General features: G+C 36.3%; 1 protein-coding gene across 1 annotated transcript; it reads right to left on the bottom strand.

The window, feature by feature from the left end:
* Positions 1–189: 189 nt before the first annotated feature.
* SAB (HYPERSENSITIVE TO PI STARVATION 4) lies at positions 190–21,861 on the bottom strand. Its single transcript, XM_012983408.2, has 23 exons — positions 21,337–21,861; positions 20,504–20,615; positions 19,094–19,354; positions 18,501–18,748; positions 16,750–16,975; positions 15,657–15,827; positions 15,509–15,586; positions 14,782–15,033; positions 12,084–14,183; positions 9,199–11,056; positions 8,766–8,866; positions 7,093–7,449; positions 6,847–6,965; positions 5,594–5,843; positions 4,875–5,099; positions 4,335–4,474; positions 3,499–3,571; positions 3,058–3,159; positions 2,772–2,960; positions 1,738–2,079; positions 1,483–1,650; positions 938–1,298; positions 190–761 (listed from the first exon to the last, which is right to left on the bottom strand). Exons 1-23 carry the CDS (start codon positions 21,405–21,407, stop codon positions 652–654), a joined length of 7,914 nt encoding a protein of 2,637 aa, XP_012838862.1. The 5' UTR covers positions 21,408–21,861; the 3' UTR covers positions 190–651.
* Positions 21,862–22,932: the final 1,071 nt, after the last annotated feature.

The raw sequence follows: 22,932 nt of genomic DNA, 5'->3' as shown, positions 1-22,932 counted from the left end.
TATGGCATTTGTGTCTACGCAAATGGGAATTTGGAGACGAACAAATCATCCTAGTGTTCTATGCAGATGACATACTCGTTGCAGGAAGTACGCCGCAGCTATTTGAAGAAGTAAAATACACAAACCATTTAGGAATTTTAGTTATATAAACTTGAATCGAAATATGGACCGTTCAAAAGTAAATAATACTGAAAAGTGAAAACTCTTCTATCGCTCTATATATGTGCATTTTCATGGTTTGCTTCCACTCGATCTGAAATACAAAATGGAAGTGTATATATGCATGTATAAACAAATATGACGTATTCGTGTAATCTTACGAGTCCCATCTCAACCTCTTACTCTGCTACAAAATATTATAGAACCTTTGGAATCAGCAAGTTCCCTTCTACGAAGAAAACACAATGAATGGAGAATACGTTGGCCAAAAGCAAAACATGCAACTCCTTTTTCAGGGAAATGAGAGCAGCATTAATACAAACTCTCACAAATAAATTATAAGGCTATATTTAAACAGTACGATATATCCATTGCCTTCGAAACAGAGCTTCAGCTCAATTTCTCTGCAGATGGCTCTACAAAAATCTACGGAAATCTTTTGCTGCAGACTCGGTCATGATTTTTACAATTGGCTGTAAAAATCTCGAGACTCTACTCATGAAAATCCTCATAAGGTGAAGATCCGCTTGAAGAATCACTTTCGTAGGGTGTGCTCTCCCTCGGAGATGCAGGCAGCGAGTCTTTTTGCTGAAATGATAAACCTGAAGTAGAAAAACATATATTTTGTTTAGTGATCCTCGAATTCCCTTTCTACAATAGTTATAATAACTGTTTTAGACGCTAATAACAATGGGTTTTATTTCTACTTGGAGAAACAAAGAAACAAAAGTGATATAACGGGATGGCGATACGGGGAACAAAGATGATATGCATAAACCTTTTCTAGAACGCAGCTTTTTAGTGTGGCGTCTAATTAGCCTTTTTGTTATAGTTAGCTGTCTGGCAAACGGTGAGAACTCTGCATCACTTTCGCTCCATTCACCTTGAAGAAGCTCACTCTCCGCGTCACCCCTCATTGTGCGGAGAACAAAAGCCTTTGCCTTACGGCGTTGGGAATTGAAAAGACCCTTTATGGAGGTAACAAAACCATCTCCTGCACCATCACTAGGGCGCTTGGGCCAGGACATTGGGTTCTGATCACCTTTTTCAGCCGAACCTCCATCACTATCACTGAGATTGAGACTACTCTCCGGAACAGGAAGAGGAGTGGGTTGTGCTTTATCTTTAAACTTCTTCACCTATACATACAAAAGTTGCGACACAAGATTACCGCAAAGTTGCGTGTCAGGTGCTAATCTCATTGTCATTGCTCTTGATATACGATATGAAAGAACAATAGCATTTTTTGGCAGTCCAACGGACATAAGATTCATTTTTCTTGTCAGTCAGAAGATCTGCAAATTACTGAGAGGGAGAGTTTACCTGCATCCCCGTGACCGATTTTAGAACTCCCCATATTATATGCTTCTTTACACGTGAGAATAACCTCCTCCAAGTCCCAGTGAACTCATCACGGTGGAATGTGTCCATTAACAACCTTAAGTCGCTCACTGCAAATCTAGATCCTTCATAGGTAACTAGAAGCTCAACCTACTCCATCGTGATGCACAAGTCAATGGCAATCAGAATGATGTCAGGAAAAAGGATAAGTACAAATCTAATAGAAAAAAAATCAACCTGACTAATCTTGATATTGTTGAACTCCCTCAGCTTTCGTGGTTGGGACCTTTTCTCATCTGGCACTTTTCCTGCCTTTTTCTCCTCATGAGAAGACCGGCCAGGTTTTGCTATTTTGGTATCTTTTGATTTGTTTCTAGTGTTTTCATCTTGCTGTTCAAGAGAAGTAATGTTGCCACTTTTTGATAAAGATAAAGGTGAAGATTGCACTTGCATTACAAGTTCATTAGCCACAGATTCTGCCAGATTTTCTTCCCATGTTCTATCGAAGGAAGATGTTCTTCTTAGCTCTGGATTTGACCCACAAACAATATTTGCTTTTAGATTTTGCAACTTTGATGCCTGCACAAGATAGTATATATTTTAAGAAACAATTAAGCAAATTAATATTGTATCTAAGAGAGAATACAAAAAGGCAGCGACTGTTAGTCAGTGCAAGTTCAACACTCTATAGTAACTCAAGTCAGGTTTACACTTAAGCCTAAACTATCTCAAAACAAAACTATAAAATTGTTTGAATGGAGACTCAATATCAGATGAAATCATGGGTACAACACAAAGTTCATGAAGTCTGTCCTGGTACAATATGGGTGCTGAGATCAAGCTTCTTTCAAGGGAAGAACATCTCGTAACGTTTTGATTGCTCAAAAATTGTAAGGTAAAACACCTTTACTATTCAGGTTGAGGTGTACAGATATGGTGGTATCATCAAGGCTTACAATGCTAAACGCTGAATTACATACTATAGGTATTGCACTTTATAGCATTCCCCTCCAGCCTTATTGGTTGTATTCAAGATACTTGAGGTGGTGTAATATGTAATGTTTATCGGCAAACTCATTGGTTCGACTAGATCATGTATATCCACGTGTAACTTTAATTTTGACTGCTATGTTTTATACTATAGGAGCAAACCTTAATTCTCGAATACCACTATTAGAAGATACTAGAAGCTATTTACTACTGAACAATAATGAGGCTCGTGACCACGTTTTCCACACTTTCCATCAAAATGGGTTCTTTGAGAAACTCACTTGGGGAGAATCAGCATGACTACTAGATTGGTTAGTCGCACTTGAAGTTGAAGCTCCAATGGTGGAGGTGTTTGATTTGGATGTTTCAGCATCTTTTGCTGATTGACTGGTGGACGGAGATGCACCATGAACTGTTGAGCCTTTCTTGACACGCCGTGAACCTGCTGTGGTTGAAACCTTCCATACTTCCTATAGACCACAGACAAATATATGCAAAATGAAAATTGCCCCAAGTGATTCCATGTTCAAATCTGCTACTCCGTAAGCAATCAATGATTGCACTAACCTGCCGCCTTTGTGAGTCTTGTTCTTCTTCAGGAAAGAAATATTGCCACATCAATTTGTACATGGACTCAGTCAAATGTATCTTCAAAGGGTAAATCTCCACCTGAACAGTAGGGCAGTGTTTGTTATGCAAGAACATTAAAAACTAGACTTGTTTATAGAAGTTCATCCTATGAAGACAAGCAAGCAAACACATTGGCAAACTTATCTTTCAATATTCAAATTAATCATGAACGTATTAATAATTGCAGTTTTAATGTGATACGAGACAATGTATGAAATAAGGTATCAGCATATTCTGTGTTCCTAAAGTGAAACACATCACAAGTACACCCCAACTGGTAAATGGAATGGCCACAAAGAAACGCCACTCAGTAACAATTCGAGAGTTATTAGACAAGTGAGATAAAGGATACTTCACAAACATAAAAGAATTTCCAACCTGGAATAATTCAAGAGGAGTGTTTCCATCCTTTGCAGATCCTTGTTTTGCATCTACACGGAGCATCACTTTTCTGTAGCCAGGAAAAGAAACAAGGAAAATGCAAACAGAAAGTTTAGCTGCATCTTTTGCTTCAATCTATCAGAGAGGAAAAAAGTTCATTGAAATAGACAGGACATCTGATTAGCAGAATGAGTTGCTTGCTGGACAATATTAAATGCCACGATGGATTAAGTGACCGAGCAGTTGGTTGGTATTGCCAACCTCATTTTGAAAATTGGACGAGGTTGAGGGGTTTCAACCATCTGAAAGCTAAGTATAGCTAAGTAACATCTACACATGGTAAGTAAACAATTGATTTTACTTCCAATTGTGCTATATCATTCACTTCCTAGAATTTTAAAGTGTTATCCCTGGAGGAGGTGTTTCCTGCTAGATGAAAATGCTAGAAAGATCAAAGTTAATGTATTAGTTAGGAATACTTGTGCAGAAGTGCTAAAGATTTTGGCAAGATAAAACATGAAAAATTCTACTATGATTATATAACTTGCAAAAAAAGCCATTTTGACTTTCATTTTGTGGTATTACCAAGATAATGTGAAAGCAAAGCCTCAATTAAATTCCAAATCAAGCCCCAATTGTCGGATTGGTTTAAAATCATATTAACCTCAGCTTGGAGTAACATAGCCTGTTGATAAGCTTATTTTACCTATGAGCATGTCGGACATAAGTTTAAGCCATGATAAAGGAGATGCAATATATGAAAAAGAAAAAGCAGGTCTACAAGACAAAAAAAAACAAATTAACAAAATATTCATGAGAGAAATAATACATACTTTCCCCATTCAGCAGGAGGACTCCATGCACACAGTAGCATGTCAGACTTGGCATTGGGAAGACAATTTCTCACAACAAAATACTTTGTAGTGAACTTAGCAACACCAACATCCTTATAGTCTCTGTCAAAATCATAAATCTGCAGCAATAAATTGCAACCTAAGTACTAAAAACTACACTAAAGGTTTAGAAAATGAAATAAGGAACTTACTTCGATGAGACTTCTATAGATAGTCAGTGAACACTTTTAATGAGATTTATAAGGGATAGTGTTCTATAACGCATAATACGAGGAATTTTATAAAATCTCTGCTACCTACCTTAAATTCACTACATATTAATGAGTTTGATAATTGAAGGGTTCAAGCCATGAGAAAGTCAGAGAGTTATATGGCAGATCATAAAAACAAACAAGAGAAGTTGCTTGTAGTTACTCACAATTTCACATTAGTTCACCTAACAAAATATGGACACACTTGGAACTTGCACAAACTTAACCGAACAAGGATAAGGCAACACAATTATGTATAGAGACTCACCATGTCATTTATCTCAGCTTCAGCAAAAGACTTTCCATCAAGAAGCATGCCCCAGACAACCTTATTGATTTGCAAAGAAATACGCATAGCATAAGAAGGACTTTTATTTTTCTCTTTTTCCATTATCCTCAACTGTGCAGCTTTTTGCAGGGCTGTCCTTAGAGAAGCTGATGCAGCCTTTCTAGACTTCTGCGCACTTATGAGCTCTTTTTTCAATCTTTGCACCTGAGTATCAACTCCTTTATAGTCATAAATTCAGAAAACGTAGAAACAGGAAGTAAAATAAACACAAAACCTACTCCTATTTAACTTCTCTAATATGTCAACAATCTTCCATGTACTCTTAAATAATTCTCGATTTAATATTTTTTTTCTGACAATTAACAAATCTAATGTCGGTAAGTTTTTTATGGTATGATTTCCCTATAAGTATGATAAAAGAATGTAACTATGATATACACGCTATGATAATTTTATGACAAGAAAAGATGAATAGCTTGAGAAATCCCAGAATTAGAGCAAACGATGATTAAGTTTGACAAGGCCTTTTAGGCACCTCACAGGTATTGTTTTTCCTGTATGTATAAATTCGCAAAGAATATAAAACCCTTTGGTAAGAATGCAAACTGTTGAACAACCACAGTCTAGCAAATGACGCTTTATCCCCAGGAAAATTAGAAAATGCAAATGTTAAAGCATTGGAACTCGTAGAGGCTTACCAGTGTGGACCTTCCACTAGTTATCATCCATAAATCCATTTCCATTTCTGAATTTGGGTCTCCAGAAATATCACCCCGGGAAGACAATTTCCTTATATCATCGAGGATCAACTTCTGCACTCTCTCTTTCTCTTCAAGGTTAACTTTTGCCAGTTCTACCTCTTCAACACCATCAGGAACCACTTCATCTGCCTCCTCCTCAATGTCTTCGTCATCTTCCGCAGAATATGATAGACTACTTTTCCGCGGTCTGGATTGTCAATAAACGACCATTAAGCATGAGATAATCAACCAAAATGCAACTACTATAAAGACAGTCATGTTCTAAATAAACTGTCCTCCTTCAGAAGAAAATTAAAACCACTATTTAAAGTTGCAGGAAAATATTACTTTTATCGACGGACTTGGTTGACAAAACTATGTTGACTAACACTTATGAATGCATTTTGTCATCATAATACATCTAAAGAGAAAACTATAATAATCAAAACATCTTATATCTTCGACTTCAAACTTCTACATCACTATCACTTGATTTTTTAACTTGCTAAACAAAAAAGAGGGTCCACTGAAAATAGATCATGCATCAAGACATGTTTAGTAGGGCCAAAGTTTAAATTTGTGACAAAACAACCCTGACCACATGCATCTTGAATGACTGAGAGGAAATATGTACTTGTTCATAGATATTTGAGTCCAGCAGAACTTCAATTTATCATCATCCAAAGATGCATCGAAGCATTGTACGGTCTACTTGTTGCACATTAAGATATTAGCCCACCTACAGTATTTTGCATTCCAGCTAGCTACCAGTAGTAACTTTATGTCAACAGTTAATTTCTTAATTCAGCGCTGCGGTAGTACGCCCACCATCTTTAACTTGGTACAATAATTTTTTTTTTTTTGGATCAATGATGTCCACTTTCACTGTTAATCTTAATCATCATAAGCAATGAGTAATAGTATATGTTTGCATTCCATGATGAAACCATGGGGAAAATAAACATACATCAAGTAGCTGGTCATGAAAATGTGCTTTTCAACTTAACTGACCTGTGTAGAAGAAATTTTAATTACTTGAAGGAAAGAAAATCTCTAACTACATATACATCTAATAGAAACTCTGGGCAACTCCATTATGTTGCAGCCATCTAATTGCATAGGCAGAATAGCCATTTGTGACCAGGTATTGAAACATTGTGAAGATAAACATAAAACTTTCAATTCAAACAGCATTTCAAGGTTATTCTTACTTTGGAAGTCGAGCAAAGAGAAGATTGGTTAACACGTCGAGCATAACTTGGAATTGTCTGGATGTCATTGTAGCTGTTATATTATGAGAATTGAATGTGAGCTCTTTCAAGGGCTTCACCTGTGACATGATAAATATGACATTGTCATGATAAAGTAAAACATATTTTTCTAACACTCGCATTCTTGATGCTATAAGTTTCCTTTGACAACTGTGCAAATTTATCCCCACAAACTTAGGTGCATACCTTCAAATCAGAAGTTCCTCCTTTGTGTCTGGTGTATCGGAAGTACATGTCACATGGCATAAAGACCCTTTCCAGTAAAGCACCTGTACGCTTTACTTTTGGTGAGCTACGACGAATTTTAGGGAGCCACTGCAGTCCAGCTCCTGGATCGACGTCAGTTGGAGCTACATGAGCCTGCACGTGCTCCAACATCACAGAGAACTCCATGCGGTTCCATGTCATTTCAGGCTGAGATTCAGGTGTTTGGATCTTTCCTTCACTAAGTGCTTGTTCGATTATCTCATAGCCAACATGAAGAACCGAATGAAAGGATCGGGCTAAAACACGACCACTCACAGCAGCAAGCAAGAATCTACCCTGTCAATGAGGTTTATTTGTGTTATAACAGTAAAGTAGAAAAGCCAGGATCATTTAACCAGAAGCCATAAAGTTTTATTATAGCAAATAGCCAGACATAATAGACAGAGATACAATATTGAATCAACCCACTCTGTTATATAGAGTTGGGAAAAGCCAAACTAGGAAAGACTTGTTCCCTAAGACAGACATAAATCTCATAACCAAGATACATAAGAATTACCTGATTTAATAAATTCCCAATCAAATAAAAATTCCTAAATATATTCTAACAATTTGTAAGCATGACCAAAAATATTACACAGTCCACTTACTGGTACTTCCCTATTTTCGTTCTACTGATAGCTTTATGTCACTTGGCCGCTCTAGAAATGAGCAAGTTTCTGCAGCTCAAACACAGCTCAAAAGGGTTGAGCAAAACTTGCTAATAAGAAGAGAAGCCAAGATGTCAAGGCTCAACATGCTTCAACTGCCCCACTAGTAAATCTATTTCACCCTTATCAGTGATCCGCGTACTAGTACAGGCATCCACAAGTGAAACCAAGAGACTGGCTTTGAAGATTATTGAACCACTATTTGGGAAAACTTGTTGGATAAAAAGTTGGATCAGGAAGCTTCAGTCATAAGGGGCCAACTACAGTTAACTACTAAGGGACTTTACAAAGTCTACACCATAAAACAACCCCACAGTTTTGGAAGGGAATAGGATGCTTCAGAAACAAGAGTAGGTCTTAACTTGAATGATTACAGGACTATCAAGGAGTATATCACTTTTATAATGAAATAACTATCCTATGGAACTAAAAGCATTTGTACTAGTCCTAATTACCTTTTATGGTATGCAAGCATTTGAGCGCGTCCCAATTCCCTTTCATGGTATTTCTCATGTCACGGGCAGCCAATGCTATGACAATTACTAAACACAAGTAAATTTTCAAGTCCATTGGTCTTAACTATCCACAATGGCCCTACTAGGATTCATTAGTAATATAAGGCAAATTCAGCATTAATTGCACAAGAGGGTTAACAGTAGTGGAAATTCAATATTTTTGTCGCATATATTGGCCTGACAAATAAAAGGAACAAGATTGTTCTCTTCCTTCTGTTTCTTCAGATGATTATTATCAGAGTCCATACATCAGCACCTGAAATCCTAGAATACTAGTAACATTACTTCCTGTTTTCATATTATCATTCTAACTCGTAGAGCATGCAAATACACAAACTACTATTGGAGGCTTGAGATGATTTCCCAGCAACAGTACTACTTATATTATTGTTCTAATGCATATACGGTTCTAGCATTAAGAACTTACATTAGATTCTTCTGAGTGAAGATTGAATTGTGGCTCAATGACGTTCACCATGAAATGGCGAGTGCCTTCCTCCTCAGATTCATCAACGTTGTTGTGCTTTGCTGTATGTGGACACAACAATGCTTATTAACTAGGAAAATAAGGTGCTGAAATTTTCAAACATGAAGGATTTCATAAACGAAAGCACTTTGTTGCAAAGAGACAGGCTGATTATAATATATGATTAATTCACAGGATGAAAGCCTAAAAAAGGAACAAGTGACAACATAATATAAGCATATAGTTCTCCATTCCTCCCTCTCTCGGTGTTTGTGCATTTGTGTTTACATATACATAAATAAAGAAGATCAATTTGCCGATGATGCATAAAAGTCACATTTGTTTCAATGCATGAATGTTGGGGAGAATGGGGCAGAACACTTTTTAAGCATACCAATGGCACTAGAGAAGGGATTTTCAACTGTATTTGAATTTGATGGAGAAGAGAGAGATCTTGAAGTATCCACGTTCTGGGTCGACGAACTTGCAACATCAACGGCAGCAGGAGACTTTTGGTCCTCCTTTTTCTGCATGTCAGGTTCATCAAGGGTGTTGTTCTCCTCAATTGATTTTCTTTGGGCATATTGACGAGAAGGAGAAGGCTTTGGAGGTTCGAATGCCTTAGATAACCCACCTACCCAAGACCAAACTGCATCTCTATTTTCAAGAGTCCAGAGAAGCTTCAGACCATAAACAAAAATCCGCTGACAATTATCAGCAATAACTACGTTATACCCATCATCATCACTGGGGTCAGATCTTGTATGGTCATCGCTTTCACTCCCATTTTCAAACTCAGATCTGACATAAGTCATCTCAACATTTCTTCTACCAGCTTCTTGCCACGCCAATAACCTAGAAGGGTCAGCTTTTGGGGCTTGCCTACGGATCGTAAAATAATCAGATGATAACAAAAACCCATCATCCTTAGGCCTTTCCGTGCTGTTTGCAGAAGAGCTATTTTTATCACTCATGACCCTTTCCATTGATGCAGAGTGGGACTTTTTCCTTGTCATTTGGACTACTTTACCAATAGTTGCACAATCTTCCTTATCTATGTAAGCTTTAGGCACGTGAAGGTCAACACCCTGATACACAAGGTCAAGAGGATCCCGAAAGCATTCAAATGTATACTTTTGCTTACCCCGACTAAAATACATTTCGTATTTGACTTTCGTCATCTTAAATGTCAGTCCCTTTGCTGGGTCATCATCGTGTAATGGCATGTGCCTTATACATGTCGGCGTTGCATCAATTCTGAACATGAATTCTGTCATTACTTTATCTAGTGACAGATTTCCTGATCTGGGAATCCTAGGGACCCCAAAGCGGGGCCACCTGGAAAAGGTCCGCAATTTATGAGGAGGGAGGTAATTTAAGTTCCAGAATTTGATTAGCCATGCTAAATCATGATGACCAATATTTACCACCGGTGAATCATTCAGTGCATTCTCTGTTTTTGATGGACTACAAGAACCTCCATTAAGAACCTGATCATTAGTTGCAGAGGAATGTGACTCATAACTATTTGAGGAAAGAGAAGGTCTAAGGGAGAAATTCCATCTCAGGGAAAGAGAAGTGGATCTGAAGGGATCAAAAACCTTTTCACGCGGTATGCCTTCATTGGGAAGTGCAAATAAATAATGATTCAATGGATTTCCAGATTCACACTCCCATTCCATTGTTACTTCAACAGTGAAAACCGGGGCTTCAAGGAAAGGTGCAGAAAATCCAGATGAATGTTTTGAGGTGGAATTCTTCAGTAAGCTCTCTAAACTGCTCAGTAAAATCTTGAAATCTTTAGCTGAAGCATAAACCCGACCATCTGCTTGCTGGATTTCCATATAGCCCGTAACAACATTAAGTTTATCTAAATTTTCATATGGATCGGTGGTTGCAAGAATATTCCATCTTGTCTCTGAAAAATATAAAGTGGTGTTCCCATGAACGTAGTTTCTCATTTCATCCCACCAAGGTAAGCTCTTTTCCTTTTTAGGGGGCTGAACTACTGGATTTGGATTCCTAGTGCTTAAATTAGCCCTACGGAGAGCAACAGTAAAAGCGTAGCTTAAATCAGTGAAAGATGGTTCAAAACCAATTCCAAAAGAAACTTCTCCTTTCTGAAAATGTATGGGCAGATCACAATATGTTTTCATTGGTGGAGTTGTGCCAGTGGCTGAGCGAAGGAGTTGCACCTTCCTCCATCTTCCAACATAGACATCTTGGTGAATTTGAGGCTGAAAACAAGTTGCCTGCAATTACAAAAAGGTACATGTGAATCAATGTCCCAAATATATTCTTGACCATAACATATGTAACAAATTATTGGAAGTGTTGTGCTAATCAACAGTTTTCAACCACCCCACAATGTGAATTATCCATCCACCCTTGCATATAAATTTTAAAAATAACAAGGTAAGTAGTTTAAGTAAAAAGCATGTATATTTGTTAACTACTGCATGTATCAGCTTCTACTTTCTAAGTGGGTTATTGAAGAGACTCGCATGTATGCTGAAGATGAATGAAGCACAGATACTGAAATGCAGAAATTAGACACTTCTGACCTCTGAGAAACACTGAGTAACTAGGGCTGGGTGGGTCCAGTAAAGTGTAGGTGAAGGCCAGTACAGTTGGCATAAACCGAAATCAAGGTTCTTATGATAAAAGTACACATCAACATGATATTTCACTTCCACTCCATGAATACACACATCAAATTATTTTGGAATCCTTTCTCAGCACAGGCTTGTCAAACTTAAACTGATCCATCTGGTGAGTAAAATTATCAATACCCAAAAGTTATATGAATACTCCTCAGCTCACCCAATTTAAACTAGAAGTTGTATGCATTAAAGCTTCAGCAGTTTGATTGACCTCAGAACTTTTTGCCACTGTGGCTGTTTAAAGTCTCTTTTGGGTCTGAATGCAGTGACACACTAGGAAAATTATGGCAAATGGAAACACAATTTTTGAGGTTATTGGGCATGGAGCTGTGGCGGAACAGAATAAGATTTTGTGATTTAAAACAGATGAGAATGTTTAACTTCTCAAACTCTATACAACGAGACGGAGAGGGGCAGGGTGATCTGTTTATGGTACTTTTAATATGATATTGTCTCTATTTCATAAAATATTATAAGGAAACACAGTGGTTGATTCATTGACAATTCTAGACTGAAGGGACGCTGTTTTATGAAGTTATATCAATTTTATAAGCATGCCCCATTAGCAGAAAAAGTTCATATAGAGGAGAAACAGCACCCAAAAAAAGGTACGGACCTGTTGAGCTAGTATAAGACGGCCTTCACACCGACCACCAGTTGCAGCAAATAGTGGATATGTATAGTTTCTTATCTGAGCAGCAAGAGAACCTGCATGCAAAATGATGTTTGCTCCATACAGTCTAGAAAATGGAATGTTATGGGCACGGCATACTGGATCGAGCTTCTGCAGAACTTCAATCATCCCAGCATCACCACCTTCAATTTTTATCAAGCTAAGCTCTAACTCAGTAGCACAAATAGAGAAGAGAGAAGTTCTGGCTGTGCTGGGCTTGAAACCAGATTGGAAGCCAGCTTTGCAGGCCCCTGATCCTTGTGATGGAACTAGGCCCTGGCATGCCTGATAATATGACTTGAATGACTGTTTGTATATTTTTTCATGCAATTTCTGAACGGCTGAAGCATCTTGAAAATCAATCTCCTCCCCATCATAGTGAGTCTTTTTTTCTAGAGAATCATTTGATTCACTAACACCAGGACAGTTGGTGCCCCTAGAAATAAGTTCATCTAGAAAACTTAACCTAACAGCTAATTCACGAGCCTCGTTCTTCAAAAGCTTGTAATGCTCATCGAGCCAACCCTGTAGTGGTTCTTCCTCAATATCAGCTGTTAGTTTACGAATGCTTAACTTTATGCATCCAGTTTTCATTGAACTAGCCTTTTTGGGTTTTGACTGCTCTTTCTTCTGAGGAAATATACCTCTAGTTTTACCAGAAGTCACAAGCTTCAAAGCTCGCAGCATTTCTTCCACAGAGTCATCGATTGCGCGCAACTCTAACCTAAATGGCATGCATATATGCACATCAAGGGCTTGAATTACCCAATCCCAGATAGTTACGGTCTGAGATTTTGCATCTGACAGACTTCCAGAAACATTAGGGACTCGAGATATTTGCATCCTGCTGCTTCTTAAAACCCTAGCTTCATTTAGTTGGACCATAAGTCCCTCAAGAAGAACTCCGATTTGGGCATTCTCAGAAAAGATGGACTGAACCTGGATGAAGGTTTCAACCCCATCACCAACCTCAGCAGATATACTAAGCATTTCCACATCAACAGCAAAAATGGATTCTCTCTTCTTTACTGTTTTTTCGGACTTCATTGCTTCGGAAGATGTCTCCTTTTTCGGCTCATTATCTTTCATATCCTGAGTTTTATCCCCATCATCGTGTCTCTGAGAATTGTGATTATGTACTAGTAACTTCAAGTGCGACCCCAATTCAAATAGTGCAATATGCATATCAGGCTCCCACCTTATAGATATATCTGTAGCACTGAAGAGAGAGCAGACCTCAATCTCTTTTAGACCACCAGATCTCCTAACAAGCTTTGCATTCTGCATGTCAAGCAAGGCAACTTTTGCTCCAGGACTATTGTCTTCAGGAAATTCCTGATAGGTAGATCTAGCTCTTTCAAGCTCCATCTGCACAGATTTTTTCTCCTTGTTCGTGCAAACACTGAAATGGTAAATATCAATACATACAGAATATTTCATTTGTTTGCGTTCTTTTGAAATTGTAGACGTTACGTGTGCAGTGCGCGGAGTCCCATCCACAGAGTTACTAATTAAAATTCTACCACCTTGGGATCCATAATTAACACGTTTGGGGTCTGGAACAACCATCTCCTCCAAACCCATCTCTCCAGAGATATTAACAGAGCACCTTCCAAGATTAAGTCTCAAAAGCTGAATACCTTTTCCAGATGACCTGGATGACCTCATTCCTCTGTTTTGTGCTGGTTTCTTACTTAATCCAGATATTTTTTTACCAAAGGCCTTGAGGGATAACGCAGTTGATATCAGTGATTCAATACGCCTGAAGGTCAAGTTCACACCTACGCCCGTAACATCTACACCAAGAACCATCTTATTCAAGCTATCATTAGGGACATCCGTATCTTTCTTGCCCAAGTCCAAGCTGAACTTAGCAATGTGCATTAGTGAACCTGTATTTGTTTCCACGCCAAACAAGCTCTCTTTCAAGCATTCTTCATATTCATCAGACAAGTGCAAATTTAGTTCACCAAGTTCCATATGTACTGTTGCACCTGTGCTGGATATGTTGTTAGCAAATAAGTGTGATGATTGCGAGCAACCCTGCAGTTTAAAAAGATTAGGACAGAGTTGCAGTTAGCTCAAAAGAGAAAACTAATGCATAGTAAAGATATACATGAAGAAATTTTAGAACAGTATGCATGGGCAGAGATTGTTTCTATCTAAGAGCATTTTGGTTTTATAAATGCCATTGTGGCACTGGTATGATAGGTGATTGTAAGTCGCACATCTACATTAAGCTAGACTATGGCGCAAACAACTAATTAGAAATAAATGCCATTAATTTTACCAGCGTAAAGAGGAAAGCCATGGGTTATGCAGGATACTCAATCCCGCCAATTTCCTCCAACCTAACATACCTAAAAGACTGACAATTATGTTGCTCCTGTGAACAACGCATTTAACCGTGGGATATAATTGAAAAAATACAGGTTTCACGTTTGCCTCAGCAGCCTAATCCCAATCCACACAGTAATTGCAACCATAATGGTCAAAGATTTGAGGAAAAGATAAAAGGTCATTGAAAAATAAAAGAAACATTTTAGGGACCAGAGTGTCATAGATTCAAAATACACTTTAGGAAGAGAAAACTCTTCAAGTAATATTAAGACAAACAATTCATTCTCGTATAAACTCTTACATGGTAAAGTGGATTTCCAGTCAAACTGTAAAGCACAACAGTCATCTCTGGGGCCGAAACAGTGCATGTCCACATAATTGCTTTCTGTTCAGATGATTGTGATATTTCTCTAGAAGAACTTTCTCCTGATAAATCCTTTTTTGGCTTCTGCGGAGGACGAATTTGCATCCATGGCTCTAACCTGCTCAAATTTAAGTTGCATTGTGTGCCTCCAAGCTTAACATCAATTTCAGATCTGATAGGGGAGTTAGGCTGCAAAACAAAAATTAAATGTAACCAACTCAATGATATGATGAATACTACATCAAGAATAAGCCATCATATTTACGTTTCACTTAAATATGAATAGGTGTAACGTCTCTTATATTTTATGCACCACTTACAGAGACAATACCATGCTATGTTCATAAAACAGAAAGATCCTGGGAAACAGGAGAATGTTCCGATATGAAAAGCGAAGGACCTTTAATACGGTCTAAAACAATGACAAGGTGAGCATGTAATAGATGTTGTATTTATAATCATAGTGTATAATAGGTGCACTATGCAGATTAAAATCCACGATATGTATGCCTAATTTAAAACATGAAAAAGGAAGTTGCGGATTGAATTTTGATTCTCCTGCTCACAATTTTAAATTACTTAAGTATTGCAGACAAATAATATGTTGGAATCAGGCAGTTTAACAAAATTAAGTGCTAATAATGTAATTTGTGAACCAAAATACCTGTAATGGTATGTAAAAAGAGGAAACAATATCCAACTTCAGTATTTCCACAATAGAGATGCCAATTTCTCTGAGTAACTGCAAAATGGTAGAGCACATTGGTAAAAGATACTCAGTCAAAAAATTCAGTGAATTTGTATACACTTACATGAATCTCTCTAAATTCCATCTGAACATCAAGCCTTACACTTTCACCCACATCTTCAACAGATTGAGATTTCATGCATTTCAGTTGGATTCCCATAATGTTATTCTCAACCAGAAGTCCATAACCTCGATGTATGACCTTTACATCAAGTTTAGGCAGAGTGAAGGCAACCTATAATAAAAATCAAAAGTACATCAATTTACTCAGTCAAAATCAGCAAAAGATGAAGCCTACATCTAACAAAAATGAAACATAAAGACTTTAAAAGTAGTAACAAAACTGAAAATGTTCATTATGATATTAAGTCAAAATTAAAAGGCCATTGTATTAAAATGCTAATCTCTATTAGCATTTCCATCCATGTAAGGAGGAAAACAATTTACATGATATATAAGTTAGATAGGAATACCAAATACCAACTCAGACAAAACAAGAAACTTATGCAAGATTAAACTGTCACTGAAGCCATATATCATTGAAAGCTAGAGTTAAAAATTTAAAATAAAGAAAAAAAGAAAGGAGCATAGTTGAGACGAAAGCGAATATGTCATGCACATACTTCTCTCATTTATAGGACGCAATCCCAGTAATATCCAATAAGCCCCTATAGGACGCATAAAATCTCTGACACTCCTAAAGTAACCCTTCTTAGCTGCATCCAAGACCAATAACAAGGTTTCAGCAACATATTCTAGAGTGATACCCGTCACAAAGTCTCAAATAATCAAGCTCTTTCCCAAATCAAGTCTTTTTTAGACTTCACACCTCCACCTAGTTAGATACCATCAAATTTTCAAGATTTTAAGTTTATTCCTTCTTTCTCTTGTGTTAAAACACATCAACTTGTGTTAAAACACGTTACATCCAACTAACAAAGCTCTTTTACTCCAGGGGATGACTTCCTTCTATGGTAATACAATGAAAGTTCTATGCTACTACAATGAAAGTAAAATAACATATATGCGTGCTAGCTCGTCTTCTTCCTAAAGATGGCTAATATCACCATCCTCAACATATAGACAGTTGATCTGACAAATAGAAAATATTGAGAAAAACAGAAATGTGATGTCAGAGCAGTTCAAATCAAGTCAACCTTTTCAGGAAACATGGAAGTGTACTTGGATAAAGCAGACGACAATGCTTGTTTGCCCTGCAGTTTTTTAGCCGACTCCGAGTCCTTGTCTGATGGTACAGCTCCTGAGGCAGGGTGAGGAGAGGTGTTGGACAAACCCTTTTCCTTGAGCAGAAAATCCTCATTTATGTTTATGCTGACTTCCCCACTTGTAATATCCAAATTTCTAACAACTACACCTGCTTCCCTGCACCAACAATAATAAACAGTTTAAATATCAGCTCGTTTTCTTCTCTTTATACCAATTATTAGTCGCGGATTTCCCCTCTGTAGCAAGAGTTTATACAGTCTACGTTCTGTATTTAGAAAAGCAGTATTTTCCTATGGAAAATAATTACATCTTATATTGTCAGTAAAAATATACAAAAAACAATTCAAACATTGAATTATGTACATAACACTCTTATTATGTGCATTCTGTCGAACATAACACTCAGTAAATGATAACATGATCCATGATGAAATCCTCAAACAAAAGATTAGTTTATACTACATTGTACACAGTTATTATCTACATTTGTGAGATACACGTAGTTGCACGAATGCGACCAAATCTGAAGTGATTACTTTATATCTCGTTTTTGGGACGCACGTTACTCATGTGTTTCAGAATAGGATGAGAGAAAGACAACTATAACGTATGCGTTCCTCAGATGAACTCACTGCAACCTTCACTCATGCATGCCTCAGAAAGTTCCAGGACATTCTCTTCCTCTAGTGTCCCCTCTAGTGACATTAAGGATAGATAAAGGATTCTCCTTGACTCCTTGCATAATCTTTTTTGCTTTTATTTATAGCAATTTCCATCCTTTTTTACATTGCTTCACCCGTAATTTAAGTTCTTCTGCACCATCTATCAACAAGCTATGGAAATCATCATGTTTCTCTCTAGAGAATATCGATATTAGTCAAATGAGGAATCTGAAAATTTGTGTTCCCATAAGCAATAGAAAAGAGATGAACTTATATAGGTTCAGCCCCAAAAGACACTTAAATTAGATGTTAAGATGGAAATTCTGGCAAAAGTTCGTAGAGATTGTAGGAAAAATATCCAGAAGACGTCTTAACTCCACTGAGTTTACCCATGTCTACCATCATGGTGCACTAATTTCTTTTCTTTAATAAATGGAACGCTTTCTAGTAACAGTTAATGGAATGGGATATAGAAGAAAAAAATTGTGCCCTAACATCTCCAAGCTACACGATATAGCTAAGGTGATACCGGGTAGGGAGGGAGAAATAACAGACATGATGTAGAAGTACTTTGGGGCCTAGTCCCTTTCAGTTTCATTCCTTAAAGATGTTCTGCAGATTAACTTACGAGACTAAGAGAACTAACTTTAGTACGATTTCAAGAAAAAAAAATTGTGATTGTGCTTGATTCTTCTATATATAAAAATCATATTCGTAGGGACACCACCACCTAGGTTCAGTTGGTTTCTAGTGATAGAAAAAAAAAAAAAAAGAAAAAAAAAAAGAAAGATGCACATAGATGGCCAGAACATATAAGTTAGTTAAATGTCATTGATATCTGCTATTCTGAACTAGAAAATTCCTAAGCCAAAAACTATTTGTTTGATAAGATCCTAAGTTAACAAAATTAGACAAAACCAAAATATTAAAGACATGCTGAATCTCATTTCCGCAATAAAAAATGAAAAAAAAAAAAAAAAAAAAAAATTCATGGAAATCAATTAACAAAGAAGACCTACCTATTATGACCAAACTCACACAAAAGAGAGAATTCTTCACAGCTGAAAGGAGCAGAAACCCCATCAACCAACTGGTTGTCAGAGAAAGTACCACCAGAGGTTACAGAGTGATCAGATATCACTCGTGATTCACCTAGGTGGACATTAATAGGAAAAAGCTGCAGCTTTACGAACAAGCCTGCCTCAGATCCCCCATCTTTAGATATATCTACCCTCAGTTCTTTAATATCCAAAGTAGCCTTTGGTGTCTGCAGTAGCAAGTATAGAATCCAATATTAATTTATGATTTAAAGGAAAATTTAAGTATTTAATCAAATGTCAAAGTATATCCTGACAAATTATAGAAACTCTAATCAGTTATAATCAGAAAGTGAATGAAATTAATTATACGACATATAAACCTCTAACATGATCCAGAAGACTTTGCCTTGAGCCATATAAATTATATATAATAAAATGTCCCTATCTTCCAAAATTATTAATTAACAAAGTATAAGCTTTGTCGATAGTGAAAACGAATAATTGAAATGAAAAATAGTAGCAGCAAACACATGATGGCCAAGCCAAAAAATGAATGTTAACCAGAAACTTACCTTTAGCACCAACTCAGTAAGAGAAATTGACAAAAACCTTGCCATGTTAGCCAAAACCATCCACTTTCCTCTACCTGAGCTGCGAGATTTTTTTGATCTGGTTTTCTGAGTGCTTTTCGTTGAAGACCTGATTACAACTTCCAAGTCACATATTAACACCTGCAGTTTTGGATCCCTAGAGATAAAGCCAACCCCAAGCTTAACCAAGGACTGCCGTAAACTTAATCTGATTTCACCAATAGATATGGATTCGATAGCACCCTGTAATCATCAGACTCATCAAACATGTCAAGTAAGATTTCAGAAATAAACTACTATATTGTAAGTTCAATGAGAAAAATAAGAATCGTATCATACTTTAATCAGAATTTTGGTTTTGAAACCTCGAAGTGCAACTGATTCTGTTTGCTTACTATTATGGACGGGCTTAGGAAGCGATGCATGAAAGAAACCAGTCTGATAATTTAGTTTCGCGGAAGTCAAACTATATAGTGGTCCACTTGGTTTTTTCTGATAGATAAAATCACAATTTTTTATCCTAATAAGCGAAAGAGATTGGTCTACATCTATCTCTAGGTCCATTCCTAATGGACGTTGTCAGCCACAAGTCAGGAAATTTGTAGCTCACATAAAAAAATACAAGTTCGATCACATATGAGACTAGGCATAACAACTATGCACGTATGAGAAACGGTGTTGCTGCAAAATCCAGTTTATTTCAAAGAGCAGATGTTACTAATTTGGATTGTTGCTGGAACTAATGGACCCTTGGGCTAAATTTTTCATTTCTGGTCTCTTTACACAAATGCAATATCAGTACCTTATTGTCATAAAAAAATGGTCGCACCAACTCCCGTATAAACTCAATCAGCCTAAGATAATATGGAACTTGTATTTTTCTTGTTCTATTTCTTCTATAAAACATAAAGGGGTTTGGTCTATATTTAATATTGAAGCTACAGAATTGTCACAAGCTGACAGCAGATAACAGTTTGGTTTGGAACTTCCCCAAATTTAATAACAGGTATCAAGATTTATTTCTGTAAGCCAACAAATAGAGCAAATTGGTCGAAATCAGGTTCACCGATTCAGCAACAATCAATGCTTTGAATTTTTTTTAATAATACCAGTTTTTGATGTAATTTTAACAGTTGAAATGCATTAATCGAATTATGTGATGTATTTACACATTGAACAACTAAGATTTCTTAGAGTCTTTTTTTATAGAATATTACTACAGGAACAGATTCCACGTGTTCATAGTCCAACACAAGTGCTCATGGTTTTGAAAGAGTTAGAATACCATGTTCCATGATGCAATTATATAGTTTCTACCTAGACATATATTAACTACTCAAATGATAAAAAGATAATAACAAAAAATAAATTAATTAATTAAAAAAAAAAAACCTTATTGAACTTCAGAACAATGTCTCTCAAGCATTTCCATCCACCAACACGGAATCCAACAGATGCTCCCATAAATCGACTGAGGATCCAAGCCAGCAACCTGGAAGCAAACCTGAAACAAGATGAATCGTGATTAGTAAAACAACTAAAAGCTATCTTTAATTCATTGGACATTTTCAACAATATTTAATCAGCATCCAAAAGGTAAATTCCGAGTTTTCATCAGCAAGCTTCAACAAATTATAATAATTGTGCCACAAGGGGATTGTACATAGAGAAAAATCCAAAAACAAAACTATTATACGCTAAGCATAAGCCTTAGGCAGCAGAGGGCACAGTTGTATAGGCAACTGAAGAACAACCAAAGATTAGTAAAGATCACTCTGGGACACAACTCCAATATTTGCAGAGCTGGATTGCAATTCTCTATGTTTGTAATAGGTGATCTTAGACTACAACAGCGATTACCGAATTCGGATGTAATTCTGGATACAGTGATCAAATTAAGTTTCAAAACGAAAGGGAGTTTGAAAAACTGTACAGCAGAGAGGACAGAGGCACCACAAACAACTCGACGGATTTTGTTCTAGGTAACATTTTCTGAAATGCAATGAGTTTATTGAGTTGGCAATAAAACTAATCGAGTCCTGAACAGTGGTATTAAAATTATTCTGCGTAATGTAGAACAGCGGAAAAAAAAAATTGACAGTGCTTACTCCAAACATCAAGCACATCACACATACCACATAATAATCTTAAAACAAAAAATAAAAATAAAAATAACACAGTAACCCTTTCAAACAAAAAAAAACGGAAATCAGTGGGAGACGTACATGAATATAATCCATAGTACAATGGAGCAAAAGAGAAAGCCGAACAAAAACTTCGCCGGCGAAGCACCCATCTCTCAATCAAATTCGCGCACCGATCTTCCCCAAATCTCCGGTCTACAACCCGAACGCAGTGGCCGTGCATGCCTTCATCGGTCCATCAATTAAATCAAACACAATGTATTTCATCAATTGGGGGGAAAAAAAAAAACAATTACAGTAGCTGAAGGATCACGCATTCAATTTCGAGGAAGAATGTTAGGGAGATGGTCAGAGAGATGTGGAAAGTGTTTGATCTTCGGAGAGAGAAAAATTATTAAAAAAATATATATTTATATATATGTAATTTTATTTATTTTTTATATATATATACATGTATAGACTATAGTAATGGGGGAGGGGTGGAGGGGGTGTCGATCCGTGATGGATGCTCAATTATGGCGGAATGTAGAAGATGAGAACATCGGGCTCCGATCCGGTGTGCCTGGATGTACGGGAAGCTTGTGCGCCATTTTTTTATTTTTGCCCTCTTTTTGGTGTGGGCTGTTCAGTGTTGGGGTTTGGTTGGGGGAGGAGGGGTAAAATCGTAAAGCGTAACGAAATGTCTTTTCTGGACTTGGGCTTTTTGGGGTTATTATTTCTTTCCTTCTTTTTGTCTCTTGTAATTATTGGGATTGGATTGATTTTCTAGTAAGTAATTAATAATTTAATTAGTAAAATATTTGGTTAATTAAATCAAGTCTTGTAGTATTTTTTTATATTTTATGATATTATATGTAATGTCTATAAAATCTATTATTTTACGTACAAAAATAATAGTTTTATTTTTTATTTTTTTCTTTGAAAATAATACTTAAAAAAGCATTATAATTTGATGAATTTAAAATAGAATTTTAGCTAAAATTAAACTTTACGGGTGGTCTTTCATTTTTTTAAAATATGAGGGTTTGTATGTAATTATATAAGACCTCAACAGAGGATATCATATTTAATTACATACAAGCCCACGTACTTAAAAAAAATCAAAGACCGCCCCTAAGATACTATCTCTTGAGGTTACATATAATTTACAATTAATATGTTTAAAGTCTTAAAGATACGTGTACTCTCCATTAAGTTTAATGTTAATTCATTGTCGATTAAACTTATTTGAGAATATGCATATTTTTCAAGACTTGAAATAAATTAGTTGTAATTATACCTAACCTCAAGGGAGGTAGGTGTAATTTATCACTCTCCGAAATATTTATTTAAATAAATGACAACAAAAATATAAATTCGTCTAGAAGAACTATTATTATCATAACTAGCATTTTCCCCCGTGCCGATGCACGAGATAGCATTTCAAATGAAAACGATGATTAGCTTAATACATGATAATTACAAATTTATAATAAAATTTATTAGTCATATCGATAGCAACATCAACATTTATACGAATTTAATAATACAGACACATTAAAAAAACTATAAAAACTTAATTGTCAATCATTAAATAAATGAAGTATATTTTTTATTAGAAAAATAGGCTGAAAATAATAATAATAATAATAATAATAATAATAATAATAATAATAATAATAATAATAATAATAATAA

Source organism: Erythranthe guttata, chromosome 14 (assembly GCF_056151865.1).
Source record: "Erythranthe guttata isolate IM_541 chromosome 14, IM_541, whole genome shotgun sequence".
NCBI classification, from domain to species: Eukaryota; Viridiplantae; Streptophyta; class Magnoliopsida; order Lamiales; family Phrymaceae; genus Erythranthe; species Erythranthe guttata.
The sequence above is the reverse complement of the archived record's forward strand: the minus strand, read 5'-3'. Positions and strand labels throughout refer to the sequence as shown.

What these genes read in the sequence shown, in the direction of transcription:
- SAB (XM_012983408.2), bottom strand. Translation starts at nt 21,407, where the DNA reads ATGGGTGCTTCGCCGGCGAAGTTTTTGTTCGGCTTTCTCTTTTGCTCC. An exon ending in TTGTTCTGAAGTTCAATAAG is followed by an intron (nt 19,355 to 20,503) that starts GTTTTTTTTTTT and finishes TGATGATTACAG; the next exon opens with GGTGCTATCGAATCCATATC. An exon ending in CTCCTCTTGAATTATTCCAG is followed by an intron (nt 3,160 to 3,498) that starts GTTGGAAATTCT and finishes CCTACTGTTCAG; the next exon opens with GTGGAGATTTACCCTTTGAA.